Here is a 14,461-nt window from a genome sequence, read left to right on the forward strand (position 1 = left end):
AAATGTTGGTGATTTGTTTTTAACTCTAAGTGTTTTGCTTCATAAGAGAAAATCTGATGTTTAAAAATGCCAGTCTTACATTTACTCCAGTTGTTCCCATGAGAGCAGAATTCAAAATGTTCTCAAAAATTCAGTTTTTGAGATAAAATTCTGATATTTGCCAAACTTCATCAACCATGACTCCAAAATATTCTAAATTTTTTTCAGGAAGACTGAAAATGTATTTAGCAAGAATTTGATAGTATATGTTTACAGTACTGTTTACAGGCAAACATTTTGATGCACTGTAGGCTTAATTTTTGATAAATCAAAAATCCGAGAAACAAGTTTTGTGGAGGATGGTCTGAAGATGCATCATCACTACATCACTCTATTACGGGGAATAAGAGTCTAAAATCTCAGAAAGTTGTATTTTACAAAGTCAGCCTCCTGTAATCCATGATTTGAAATCCAACACTCTCAACACATTGTTTTCACATGGTGTGGTCGTGTCATCTCATGGTACCTCAGATACACCATAGGTGATTGACACCCAACTTGAACTCTCAGGGGTTAAAGGTCAGGAGCACAGTGCCAGTTATGTTGTGGACCTTCCCATTACTGACAGACACTCACACTCACACTCACACATCTCAAATGAACACATTTGAGATGCAGTATGCAGTAACACACAATTTTGCTTGTAATGAGTTTTTTTTAAACATCTGCTAATGGAACAAGTGACAACTGCCTTAAAACAATTCCCTATAGCACACTGAAATATTACTTTGTAGATCATTGTGTTTATAAGTAATGCGATATGTTGACCAGAAATAGACTACAAATATACTTGGGGATATTTAGTTTTTTGCAGTGTAATCCATAGTTCATGTTGTTGCTGCTTGAAGTAAACACACACAAACAGAGGGGAATGCACTGAGGGCAGTGGGATTCCTCAAACATTCCCACAGACCATCGTTGTCAGTTTCGCTCTCTCGGGACGATTCCCAGAAAGCCATCAAGCTGCATCTCTCTCTCTCTGTTCCCACGACTGACTCTCCTCGCACCGGTTTATCACATCTGCAGCTCCACAGCTCATCCAGATAATTACAGAACAGCCCGAAACTGTGGCAGCACCGGCTGACCCCAGCCTGACCTCTGACCTCAGACCTGACTCTGTTCTGTCAGGCTCCACTAGTCGTTATGATGCTCAAATACACCTTTCACCTCCTGTATCCATGCTGCTCCGTATCCATAGCTACTCACTCTGAGCTGGACCTTTACTAATAAAGAAACCCGATGAGAGAGAACAATCTGTGCCAAGGCTCAGTGACAGAAGTTCATTTATATAAAGAAGTCATACATGACATTTTCCCCAAAATATTCTGGACTCTTTCCTTTCAAAATAAGAGCTCTTCTGTCTCAAAGTGAATCTGTTCAATCTCAATCCCTGCTAAATTTCAATTAACTTGAATTTCCCTTTAGTCTTTTTCTGAGTATGTTGACTTTATTTGCATCAGCTACCAATGACCTTGTCTTTTAAAGTGTAAATGTAAATGTTGCATTTACTTTAAAGGACTAGGACAGCAAAAAAAAATCACTAATTATCTCCTCCCCCAATGCTGATGGAAAGTCAGGTGACGTTTCCTACAAAACATTTCGAGGGCTTCGCAGAAAAACGGTGTTGCAGCTTCTATCCACAAGGCGTGAGTAGATTTCATTTATGAGTGAACTGTCTCTTTAAGTTTGACCCAGCATCGTCTGGATTGTTTCCCCTCTCTTAAACTATCATTGGTTAATCTGACGACATGCCAGAAAGAGGGCAGGGTATTGAACTGGAAAATAAAACAGAGGTCTTGTCTGCAGACTTGTTTTAAAACACAAAAACATCTGACAAACTTAATTATTTTCAAATATTTTGAATTAACTCGCCTTCGGTTTATTCAACAGTGTTTTTCTGTCCATTGTTTCCTCTTCACTCTTGCAGCTCCCAGTGAGCACAAAGCCTCTTCAGTTCGGGTCGAACCTTGCAAAACCAATTCCAGATGGCACAGACCCATGTGGGCACGACTATGAGCTTCCACCAGCCAATAACTCCCCCCAAAAATACCCATCACACACACACGGACACACACGCAACCACACACACACACACACACTCAAACACACACTTTCCAGATCTCAGAGAGAGATGGTTATATGGCTCAGACTGAAGATGTGTGCATACCTTCATGCTTGGTTCAGAGGCGATCCCATTAATCAATAAAACCACAGTGAGGTTATCTGGAGCTAACATCTCACCTCATGCTTTCACCTCACACCATATCCATCTGATGCATAAGCAGGAAGGTTTGAAAGGAAAGGAAGAGAGAAACAGAGAAGAAGTGGAAATGCAGGAAGATGAACAACATACAGCTGTCACATGTTGAGTGCAGCTGAAGTGCTCCTGTGTTGTGTTGTGTTGTGACAAAGAAAGCCTTCTCCTCGTCTCTCTTTATATCTTCCACTCACGCATCCAAACATTTTACTCTCCGAGCAGCGTCTCTGTGGACAGATGGGAGAGCCTACACACCAGCATCAACACAATGATGCATATGGAGTTATGTAGGACAACAGTGGGCTTGAAGACTCCCCGATGACCACAGGAATGTGAGTGCAAGCACTACACACACACACACACACACACACACACACACACAGTGAGGCTGACAGGTCTAAAGGTCTGTGGCATGTTACAGCTGTTCATAGTGATCACAGGCTGCAGCGTCTCAGGGGGATGAAGGGAAATAGGAGTGAAAGAGTAACTCTGAGAAGAAGCAGGAACAACACAATGTGTAGGAAAACACCTGCTGTGATCCACTGAAAGTCTGTTTCACTGAGTAATAATCATCATTTTTTTAAAAATGATTCAGGGTAAAATAATGTTCTTACTTATGCTCTAAAATCTATTCAGTTTAATTCACATGGCAGATATCACTACAGTCTGAGAGGAAGGTCATTCACAATGTCGGAGGCTGATGATATCCATTAACTTATCTCATATTAAAATGCTGTGTTTGTCAGTTTTGACAGTTTAAATTCTGGAAAATTGAGTATCTTAAACTCACAGTATGTCATTTTTTTGCCGTTCTCTCAAGCAAAACAACAACTGACGGCAGTAGAGTAGAGTGGGATCATGGCATGTTTGTTCTTTGTCGTTAAACAGCCACCAACGCTGATGAAAATCTATCTGACGTGACTCAGGCAGAATTGTTTGCAGACAAAGCTAGGATTTAAAGTTTTCTTCAGGTTATACCTGGTCTTGTTCGCCAACCTTTTACCTCATTCTCAAAACCAAACCATCAAACCCTCTAATGGTGAAGTTGTAATGACAGGTGACCACATGAATCACACCTTTACCTTGAACACAGTTACTGCTCTCTCTGGGGCTGTACACAACTCAACAAAATATATACAAGACAACAGTTTGGGAAACCAAACTTCCAGGATGATTGTAAAGAGTTTAAGTGTGTTAAGTAAGTGAAGGTGCAGAGCAGGGATTTCTGGCACAACATACCCAAATTCCAGCATACACGCGGAGGGGAAAAAGTCTGAAAAGGTCAAAAGTCTGCACTTCACAGTTTGGCTAGGGAGGCTGAGTCAGTCTCACAATAGAGTTGTTCTCTATTCTATAAATGTTGAAGAATGATTAACCTCTAAAGCTGCAGCGCTGCTGCTGTTGTCTTAAAACTGCAATTATTGACTGATCTCTGGCTACTTGAACACCAAAGCATCTGAAGAACACAAACTCATTGTTGGCTGTTAGCTAGAATTACACATTGACACTTCCAATGCAACATAATCACCCCATCAGACTCATGCATGTTTCCACCTGATGAATGCAAGTCTAATAGTTCGAGTACTCCTTTTAGCTCTGTTTGGTCTCTACCAACTCCTCAGGAAATATCAGACTCTTCAGCTGCTAAATGTTCCACTTTTTCCACCAGCTAATTTCTTTACTGTGTTTATATGTCAGTTCACTACTGATCAGGCAGTCTATAGTTGGGTTGATGGGAGCGATTGGACTGAACTATACAGTAAATGTGCAGTAAGACCAAAACTAGGCCCCCCTTATATGATCCTTTAGTAATAAAACATTAATTATAAAGACCTTCAACAATCACTTCTTTCAGGAGTCATGCAGCTCTCTCCTTGGTATCACTTGGCTCTGCACCAGAATGTGATCAGTGTCTCCCTCCTTCAGTAAAAGTCAATCAACGTCAGACCCTGCTGAGTCTCTCTGCCTCCTCCTCCTATTCAACATCTCTGAGCGTCAGAGCAGAGCATTTTTATGTAGAAGAGGATGAACTAGTAGGCCGCCCCTGCTCTTTCACAGCTTTATCGACTCAGTGAGGTGGCAGATGAGAGGAGGGAAGAATAACAACAAGAGGAACAAGTGGAGGGAGAGAAACAGGGTGAAGGTTGACAGTAAAGAAAAAGTTATGGGAGAGAATGCTGTCACTAAGGTGTTAACTGGCATCTGAAGTATTCTGATAAAGAGATGATGGCTTTGTAAATCACAGCCAGACTACGCTTCATTCATCCCAGCCTGGATCAGATGATGTGATGGTGCTGAAAAAATGAAAGTGGATGTTTTAAAATGGAATGGAAGTATTGAGTTAGTCTGAACAGCAGAAACATTCCAGATATTTGATCATGTTTAGAGGCTGAAGTGAAATTCCTCAGACTGTACCCATCTGGGGAAGTGATCACAGACCGTAAGTGGTTCTCCTCGTGGGTTTATACACGTTATAGTAGTTATAACATGCATAACATTCTGTGTATCATAAGTGTGTTTTTGTTTTTCTGACTGTTTTATGACCCCAACAAGCCACCATCAGTCTAATCATCTCAAATTTGTGTGAAAATGTATATTTTTAGACATCCATATAACATTTCAATAAAAATGTATTAAAGTTGTATTCAGAACCTGCTTCACACTGAAATATAGTCAAGGAAGTGCTGTTAAAAACATCCATATGTAAAACCAACATCTTCAAGCTTTAGAATATCTTAGGTAGTTATAATCATGACACCTAGGCATAATCAGTGTTTTCTGGGAGATGCATCAGCTCTGTCTGTTCGCAGCTTTGATGTCATCACAAACTGACTCCAAGTTCTCCCTAAACTTGACTAGCGTTGTGTTTGTGTGTCTTTTCCTGCATGACTAGTTAGCTAAATTTAAGCAAATATCAACAGAAAAATTGCAACAGGCATTATTACCAAAAAAAACATGAATTATTTAATAGACATTTATTTGTATGTATGTCTACAAATATTTCTATTCCATACACGTGCTGGCTTGACTCAGTCTGACCCTCCATTAAAACAGGGTCACCTGTGTCATAAGTGTTCCTTTGACAGATGACATGCTTGTCTTCAGTTACTACTGCACCGTGCAGCAGTTGTTGTTAGCCAGCTACTTATCATCCCCGATTTACAGGCTGTTGTTACGATCTTGCTTTGCATGTAGCGCTTATTGCTTGAAAGACAGAGGTGGGATGATGACATGAATCTAGAAGAGGATGATGAATGATGACAAAGCCCATGTGATGTCACCACAACTCACTTGGAGACTTCAGAGATGGTCCATCTTGGGCACAACTCAGCACATTTATAGTAAACTTGTGATGAACATGCAAATCAACACAGCATGGTGCCTATGGAAAGTGAAACAAAATAACTCACATGGTAATTCAGTCTGTTATCAGGGTACCACAGCAGTTTGTTGGGCACATTTAAAGATTAAACCTTAATAGTAAAGTTGTGCAACCTCAGTGATGTCTGGCATCTCAAAGACTACAAACTGGACTTAGTTTGTACTTGATCTTTAGAGCCGAACCTGTAGTAGCAAACAGAGTGCTGTTGTCGGTCTGTGGAGCCCTGTATTTCCTATTTGCTTTTCTGACACTCATTAGAGTGCATACCTTTGCCAACGTCCCAGCTGTCCCCTTGAATTCAATCCAGTGTAATCCAGTATCAACGTTTACATTTTCCTGCTTTAATGCAGCTCTCACAGAGAACTTGATCCATTGTCTGCATATAGCCTCCATACTTCCTTCATCTGTCTCATCATGTTGTCTACTGTACTGTAGATAATCCAGACACCATTACATCATCACATATAGGACCACTGATGCTCTGGCAAATATCAAACAGGCGGAGCTTGGGACACCACAGACCACTTGTTGATTAATGCTCAGAGGAACAAAATTTCCATTCTGGTCTCTGCAGTCTGAACTGGCCCTCTGTCCACTGTGTTGTCAACATTTTCCGTCCTTGAGGTTAGGAGTTTTCTGCCTCTTTGCCCTTTATTCCCTGCAGTCGTCTAAAAGCCAAATATTTCTCACACAGCAGACACCTGAACAGAACGGCACTCGTCAGTGACTTTGTCCGTCATTTTAATTCACACTCACCAGCCAACGTCTTCAACCACTTAAACTTTGCTTGAATTTTGCCAAAGTGCCATCCTGGTTCTAGACCTTTGGATCAGTACACACATGCCTGATTTATTCAGAAATGTTGTGCCCACTGAGAAACAGTCGACAAATCAGAGAAAAATAATCCTGTTATGTTTGGTGCTGCATGTATCTAATTAGCAGTAATCTTGCAATTATTTCTCAATGAATCCCTCATAGTTTGGTCTACAGTGTGCCATAAAATAGATACACAAAACACAGCTTACTAAAGCTTTATTTGATGGGTCATTCGCAGTTCTTGGGATGGTAATCACAGAGTAACTCAGAATATGATGCGATTCACGACACGTTTCCAGCGATACAGAGTTTCATATAATGGAAACATCAAGCATGGATTAATTTTGTTCGTTTCTGTTCGTAATTATTCCAGTTTCAGCACATGGAAAATATGGGCTGACGCTCTTTTAGTAGGTTTAGGTTTGAAACTAATGAACTTGTGGCTCAGCAAGATGTTGTTTCATCGTGTGCGACATCTCTGGGACCAATAAGCACACTAACAAAACACAAACCTTCAAAGACTTTTTTTCGGTTCAACTCAGGTCAGTAGAGCAGAAGAGAGGGGGAAACGGCCTCCCTCGGTTAACCACCAATACATCAACCTTCCGTGTCTGCACGATGGAGCCCAAAATAGCAGTTAACAGGATGAGATCATGAACAAAGCAGTGAGCAGTGGAACAAACCATCTCATCAACCCCACCAAGTGTGAGCTGTCAGAGTGGCTGCAGATGCTGCTGATCAGAACATTAAAACCAACAACAACAACAACAACAACAACAACGAAAAGTCTGTTCGTGCACAAAGAGACGGAGAGATGAGCCTCAGAGGGGGGTGTGTTTGGAGGAGGCATCTGACAGAAAAATTCCAAAGGGTGTCTGCAAATACCAGCAGCCTGGAGGAGAGAGGGGAAGCGTTTCTGTCCATGTGTGCCCTCCTTAAAATTCCCAGGAGGGACAGAGATAACTACGTATAAACAAGAGAGAGAATGAGCAGAAAACAGAGGAAAATGCTCGGAGAGAGGAGGAGTAACTAAGAGATGGAAAGTGAAGAAATTCATTCAATCACACACTCTTGTCAAGCTTTCAGACACGTGTGTGTGTGTGTGTGTGCTGCTACATACCCAGAGATGCAGTCATGATTTCCCTGAACTGTCCCTTTATTTGCCGGTTTCCTGTTTACACCAGACTTTCAGATCACTCCTTCACCCTCCTGCTCCAAAGTCTCTATCTCTCTCTGCTATGCTCTTTCTCCCCGCGTGAATGAAACTCTCCCTTTACCAGAATCTCCTCCTCTCTCTCTCTCTCTCTCTGCTAGAAAGCAATCTGAGCTCGACTCGCTGAAGCCTTCTGTTGTCAGGGGCTGGATCGTTTCGCTGCCATGCCCAATTCCTTTCGACCCCAGATGGAAAAATAGGCTTCCCGTTTGTTCCTGGCTTGTTGTGACACCGCTCGACTTCTGGGTTTGTATGGAGGGAGGACAAGAGGTAGAGAATTTCTCCCCCCCTTTTCCTCCCCTCCATGCATGTCTACATACCCTCCCTCCCTCCTCTTCCTCTCACTGACCACTGAGCATTGTTCCTGCCGGGCCACAGCGAGCACTTTCAGCCAATCAGAGTGGATTCCAGTGGGGTCGGAGGTCGTGAGTGGCCTTTTATGGAGTGGAGAGAGGAGGTGGTGGTAGTTGGTGGTTGTGGTCGTGGGGGGGGGGGCTCTATGGCCTCTATGTCACGGCATGTGTGTTCACTCCCACCATCTGCTCGCCACAAACACACACGCACAAAGGCATGCAGACAGACACACACACAGGAAGTGAGCTGCTATGGACATCAGCTCAGTCCATCTGTGACACTCGTTTTCTATTAGTTTAAAGACCTAAATCCTTGTCTTTAAACTACAAGCCAGTTACTAAATATGACAGAAACAAAGACATTTAACAACTTCAAAAACAATGTAACAACCTACAGTTGCTAATTGTTTTTCTGTCTGTGCTGTCTGGTGCCGGGCAGAGTTGGTTTATCACACATTTTTTCCTGAGTCTGCAACTGGAAAAGTAGTTGTTGATGAGAGTGAACTGCAACAGTAAAGTTGCAGGATGTAGAACCCATACAGTGAGCTGAAAGCTACGAAAACCACTCTGTTCAGCCGAGGAGAGATACAGAGTTGGGTAACAATTCTCTCAGACGTTTGACCCATTTTTAATATAGATATACTGATTGGTGCAGCTTTAGGATTTTAGATATACATATGTTCCAGAAGCATTTCAAGACCCTTTATTCCAATGTTAAGTGTCAATTTCATCCTAGTTGATCCACAACATCAAGTTTGCAAAGTCAAACAGGGATCACTTCAACAAACACAGGCATATCATCCGAAGAAAATGGTTTGGGTGACACGCATGACATTTAAGAAACCTCCCTCCTCTCAGCTCGAGGTCATTGTAGTTCTGACTAGATATATACTGCAGAGTGCACACTTCTGGAAAGGCCCAACAGTCCTTTAATCCAAGAAGTTTAATCCTTGATAGCCCTGTATTACCCTAAATTCAAAACCACCCATAAGTGCTTAACCAGAATTTAAGTTCACCAGATCTGTAACAACCAACTACAAGGACAACAAAACATTAAATCATTAAATTGCCAAAGTGAATGCAGTTTTTACACATTCATCCATCCTTTCAGCTCCATTTTGGTCATCAACAGCTCTGATGAAGTATTGCTAAATGCACCCTAGTGTTTCTGGGACTGGGCCTCGCCGATTACTGTACGAATACACAAATGTATAACTTGGTTCACTGATTTAGGAGAAACTGGATCATATGGCATGGAGACAATGTTTTCTTGTTTTCCCTCTGATGCTGTCGGGCTGCTTCGCCTGAACCCTCAGTGATTTACGGAGTTTCCTGATGAACAGACGGCTTTACTTGCTGCTGATGTAGCTGCTAACAGCGGCTAACTGAGTCTGGCTCCAAGTGAACACGGAACACAAATCAATATTCCCTATAGTCCCTCCCTACCAGAACGTGAATACTGTATGTGGAGGCAAATAACACTCCGCCTCCAGATTCAATGAAGAAAGTGAGAAAGAAATCCTGGATCTGTCCCTTAATTCAAACCCACACCTGAAGTTAATGGAGCTTATTCTGGGCTGAGACCCATCCTCCATCCAGTTTCAAGGAAATCTGTTCAGTGGTTTTTGAGCTATCAAACCAACCAACCAACAAACAAACACAGGTGAAAACATACCCTCCTTGGCGGAGGTAGAGATTTATAAATGACAGTGAAAGAAATCACTGAAAAGCAGTGAAATGCTTCAGCCAAATACAAAAACATGAATATCATATCAGCTATATCATCATCAGCTACATACAGCAATCAAATGTCATGTTTCAGCTTATGACAACAGATTGATGACAGCTTTACATCTCTCTCAAACCAACCCTTTGCAAAGTCATTCTAGTATTTTCCTACAAATCAACCTAAAGATGAACTCTGCTGTTTACTTTCCTATCCTTGTGACCAAAACGCACTGTAACGTTACGTAACAACATTTCCTTTGTGAACTTGTGGCAAGCTGAAAATAAACAGTGATATATATACGGAAGCTCTCAGCCAGCGGAAGCAGGTTTCAGCCAGAGGAATGTAGATGTTATTAGCTGAGGTTCAGCAGAGGCAGATGGTCCTTTCAGACAAACACTTGACTGTCTAAACCTCAGGGGTCAAAGGTCAGGAGAAAGTGCAGGGGAGTGAGCTGAGAGGACAAAGGGAAACCTCTCCTACTCCTTCAGATGATTGCCAGAGATCGATGAAATGATGATGTGCTGCAGTTGATCCTGAACAGGGTTTGTCGATAAAATGATTCTTGGTCTAATTCTAAAGCATTCTACTATTTTTTAGTCATCACTTAAAGGAGCAATTAGTCAACAAATGTAAACAAAATGAGCAACAGATGCTGTCGAATTGATAGACAGTCTTAAAATACACAGTCGGCTATAACTCGTTCTTACTTAATAGTGTTTTCGGGTCCTGTTAAAGGTTTGTACTTTAAATACACAGCATGTGATCTATGTTAAACTGATATTTGTCTGCTAAATATTAAGCTGGAGGCAATAGCCAGTAAGCTAGCATAAAGACTGGAAACAGGAGGAAGCAGCTCGCTCTCCCTAAAGGGAAAGAAATTCATCTGACAATTATGTGCTTCTGTTTTATTCATCAAACAAACAAGATTTAACGTGCACATTAATGAGCTTTTGAGGTGTTGGTATTTGTTATAGTTGGATAGAGCTAGGACGGCTGTTTCCACTGGTTTCCAGTCCTACACTAACCAGTTCCAAATAGAGTCTAGACTTTTTTTTATATATATATATATCTCAAATCACCAGATTTAATGACTGGAATAGTTTACTTTTACCAGCAGGATCCCAGTGTGATCAGCCTGGTGATAACACAGTGGAAACTCAGCTGTAGTGTTCAAATGGCTCACTGTTGTTCTGGAGCTGTCTGCTGCCTTAGGTCATACTGTGATTACAGTAATGACTCTAAACATTAAATAAAAAATCATTTAAATGGGGAACCTGACTGTTCTGTCTCGACATTCTAAATTGTTTCCCACACAATCGTCCGTCTGCCTTTAACGTGGGAAACAGGAAACGCTCGTCTGTCCCCTAAACGGGGAGCGAGCCGCAGATATTTTGCATCCTTTGTTAATTCTTCTGTCCATCCAGCATTGAGAGAGAATCAGGTGTTTCTCTGTAAACAAGTCATAATTACTCTTTCATCAGCTCCTTCTCCATCCTGCCAGCGCTCTGCTCTGACAAACATGTTTACAATAAACAGGTAGACCTGCCCTTTAAAGGACTGAACCGATCTGTCTGCAATACACAGCAAAATGTCATCATAAATATTACTTTGCTTTTGTTAACAAGAATCGGATTACTATATGCCAAGGTCACAATGTTGTAGGATTATTTTCATGAGAAGGAAAACTGTTTGGTGGATACGTATCACAATTGTGAACTGATTATAAAAAAGATTTGATATTGACATACTTGTCATCAAATCTTAAATTAATTTCATTAAAACAAGCTTGACTTGTTAAAAAAAAACATCCCTTAAATAGGTCAATGGACTTGAGCTTCTCTGTTCAGGGTGAAGGTATTGACCATTGAGAGTCAAGGACAGTCAATTCAAACAAATGTTATTTAATCAGTTAATTTTATACTCAATTAATTTGCATCCTCTTTGGTTTACAGCGATGTCGCAGTGCAGTGCTGTTCTAATTTGTTTTTCTTGTCTTACTTTTTCTTATTGGTTTTAGTAGAGCACAACTTTTTACATTTCGTCTCCACATTTGAAGACAAATATCTTAACTTTCTCCTCCTCACATTTTTAAAATAGGCTCGTCACACTTATTAGCAGGGACCCTGCAGCCCTCTGCCTGGATTTTCTTGTTTTCTCACTGTTTTGCCACTAGGGACACTTTACCAACCTAAACTTTGGCTATTTGATGTCCTTGGAATGAGACTCAACAATCAACTATCTTACTATCTATCTGGGACAAATCCCACTAATTCTACCTTTAAAGGGACAGTGTGTAACGATTTAAGTAATTTATAAACTCAAATCAACGTCTTCGTTCATAAGTCCTCATTGGTGTACAATTACCTCTGCCAACAATCTGACTTATCCTCCTGAGCGAAGAATTACCTATCTGAATATACATAGCACGGTCAGGCTCTATGGAGGCCGCCATGTCTTTCCGGTTTTAAAAAAACTATGGACTGCCGAGAGGGACACAAAGCACTACTTGGTACTACGTAGTGAGGCTAAATGCGTTTTCACTCAGAGCTAGCTTGACTGCGGAATTGAGAGGGAGCTCAGCGAGTTTTTATTTTTATAGCCCTAATAACTAACTACATCTTTACCTCATTACTTGAATCAGTAGAACTACTCGACACTGTTGGGAAAGAGTCCATATTTTGAAAATGAGTTTTTTGTCCGTCAGGGCCACCGTAGCTTCTGGAATGTCTCCAACGTCTTCAGAACGGGAGGGGTGAGCAAAGGAGTGTTGCAATGTAGAACCTCACAGCTAGATGGCGCTAAATACTTGATATATTACACACTGTCCCTTTAAGTTTTATAGTCTTTGAATGATATTAATATGGTGTGAGTTTCAGTTAGCTTTGACCAGAAATGGCAAATGGTTGAAATGTCCTTCAGAGGGATAATTTTTACTTTGAGACTTTGAGTACATTTCAGAGTCCAGGGTTCTCCCCAGACGGTGGAACAGCGGCGCTGCACTGCTATACCGCTAGGTCAGCGCCGCTATACTCCGCGCGTGACAGTGACGAGTGTCCGTCCGTCCCCCGGTTGACGGCTAGGAGCTCCCGGCTGACGGCTATGAGCGTCCGTCCGTCCCCCGGCTGACGGAGTTGATGACCATCTGTCCGTCTGTCCGTGTGTCTGGGTTCCCTCCTGTGTTCTTGTGTTCCTCTCCAGTCTGCTTTCCCTCCACACCTACGCTGCACCTCCACATCAGCTCCTCCCCTGCTCTCTTGGTTCCTCCACTCATTCCCCTCAGCTGTGTTTCTCCTCCTCTCACTTTGCAAGCATTTGCAAAACTGAGCGCACAAATGGACGATTGTATTTAATGTCTTTTGAAGTATTTAAGGCTGCATGAGTTTTTTTAATGAGTCTCTTTAGATACTGTACTGTAACAGACAAACAGAATACATCTGCTTTCCATAAAGCAACAAGATAGAAACTGTCTCAGGAGCCCTCAGGGGGCGATTGTTTGACTGTAAAAGGAGAGCACAGTTTATATCTGGGGACATTTATGAGTCATTATTCTAAGTACATTTCTACCACTGATAAATATGACTGACATTATACTGTATGTTGTCTTTGTTTCCTCAGCAACAATAGTTCTTAAATCTGAAATCAACATGACAGCCACCGACATCAGATATGACACACGGCCGCTGAGAGACACTGTTGTTTTTTGAACTACAGTGAATTTCTTCTGCAGCTGCGGGGTCCATATCTCCTCAGGCAGGATGTCCCAGCAAACAAAAGACCCTCCCCTCTTCTCCCATCTCCTCCCAGAACAGGACGTGAGTGGATATCCTGCCAGCAGTGGTCTCTTCCTCTGTTAAAGTCGACTATCATTAGCCACAATCAGCTGTCCTGCATCCCAATCCACTTTATTAACGCCTACGACCGTTTTTTTATTTCAAACTTCCAGAAACACGCTGTCTGTCTGCCTCTAGTCGGACATGACTTACCAAAAACAGAGTCATGCCCACAGAACCAGCCAATAGCAACAGAGCACAGGCCAGGTATGTGTATGCGTGTGTGTGTTATATGCCAGGAGGACATTCCAACCCACTCTTCAACCCTATCCGGCAGCGATCAGGAGTGTTTGGGTCCACACTCACACACTCACATGGTCACACACACTCTTGGGAAAGTGTACCTTGTGTCCAGCTGTGTTGGTCCCACTGCCCGCCCATCCTGAGCTGGGAAAAGTCTGAGAAATGTTTCACTGGGAGAAGAAAACAGACATTGATTAGATTATAAAATGTTGACACATCCAGTGGTGTCCATTCTGACTTTATCTCTTACCATAGGGCGTCGGAGGAGACACAGGGAAGGCCGGAGTAGGAGGGACGAAGTCTGTGTGTCCCCGATGGTCCACACTGTTAGTTTTGTAGAGATGCTTTTAAAAAAAACAACAGAATGAAATAAGGGGAACAGTCAACATGTTTTTAATAAGTTTTACTTTATGGTTAACAATCCCACACACACACCAGCAGACATCAGTCTTGTGATCTGTGTGTGGCTAAAAGCTCATGTTTTGGTGTAAACAGTTGGGCCATTCATGCCACCCAGCCATAAGAATGAGGCAGGAGCAGAAACCCCAGCTCTTAAAAAAAGAAGGGAGGGAGAAAAGAAAGAGTGTTACATAATCATC

The 14,461-nt window shown here is 41.9% G+C and overlaps 1 protein-coding gene across 2 annotated transcripts in view; it reads right to left on the reverse strand.

The window, feature by feature from the left end:
- The window catches only part of tns3.2 (tensin 3, tandem duplicate 2), a 56,335-nt gene that overhangs the window by 11,709 nt on the left and 30,165 nt on the right, over window positions 1–14,461 (reverse strand). For both annotated transcript variants that reach the window (XM_030433516.1, XM_030433517.1), the window contains 2 exons: window positions 14,113–14,206; window positions 13,964–14,032 (listed from right to left, as the gene is read on the reverse strand). In XM_030433516.1, the coding sequence (XP_030289376.1) occupies window positions 13,964–14,032; window positions 14,113–14,206 (163 nt within the window). The remainder of the gene's footprint in view (window positions 1–13,963; window positions 14,033–14,112; window positions 14,207–14,461) is intronic.

Source organism: Sparus aurata, chromosome 11 (assembly GCF_900880675.1).
Source record: "Sparus aurata chromosome 11, fSpaAur1.1, whole genome shotgun sequence".
In the NCBI taxonomy this organism is placed as follows: domain Eukaryota; kingdom Metazoa; phylum Chordata; class Actinopteri; order Spariformes; family Sparidae; genus Sparus; species Sparus aurata.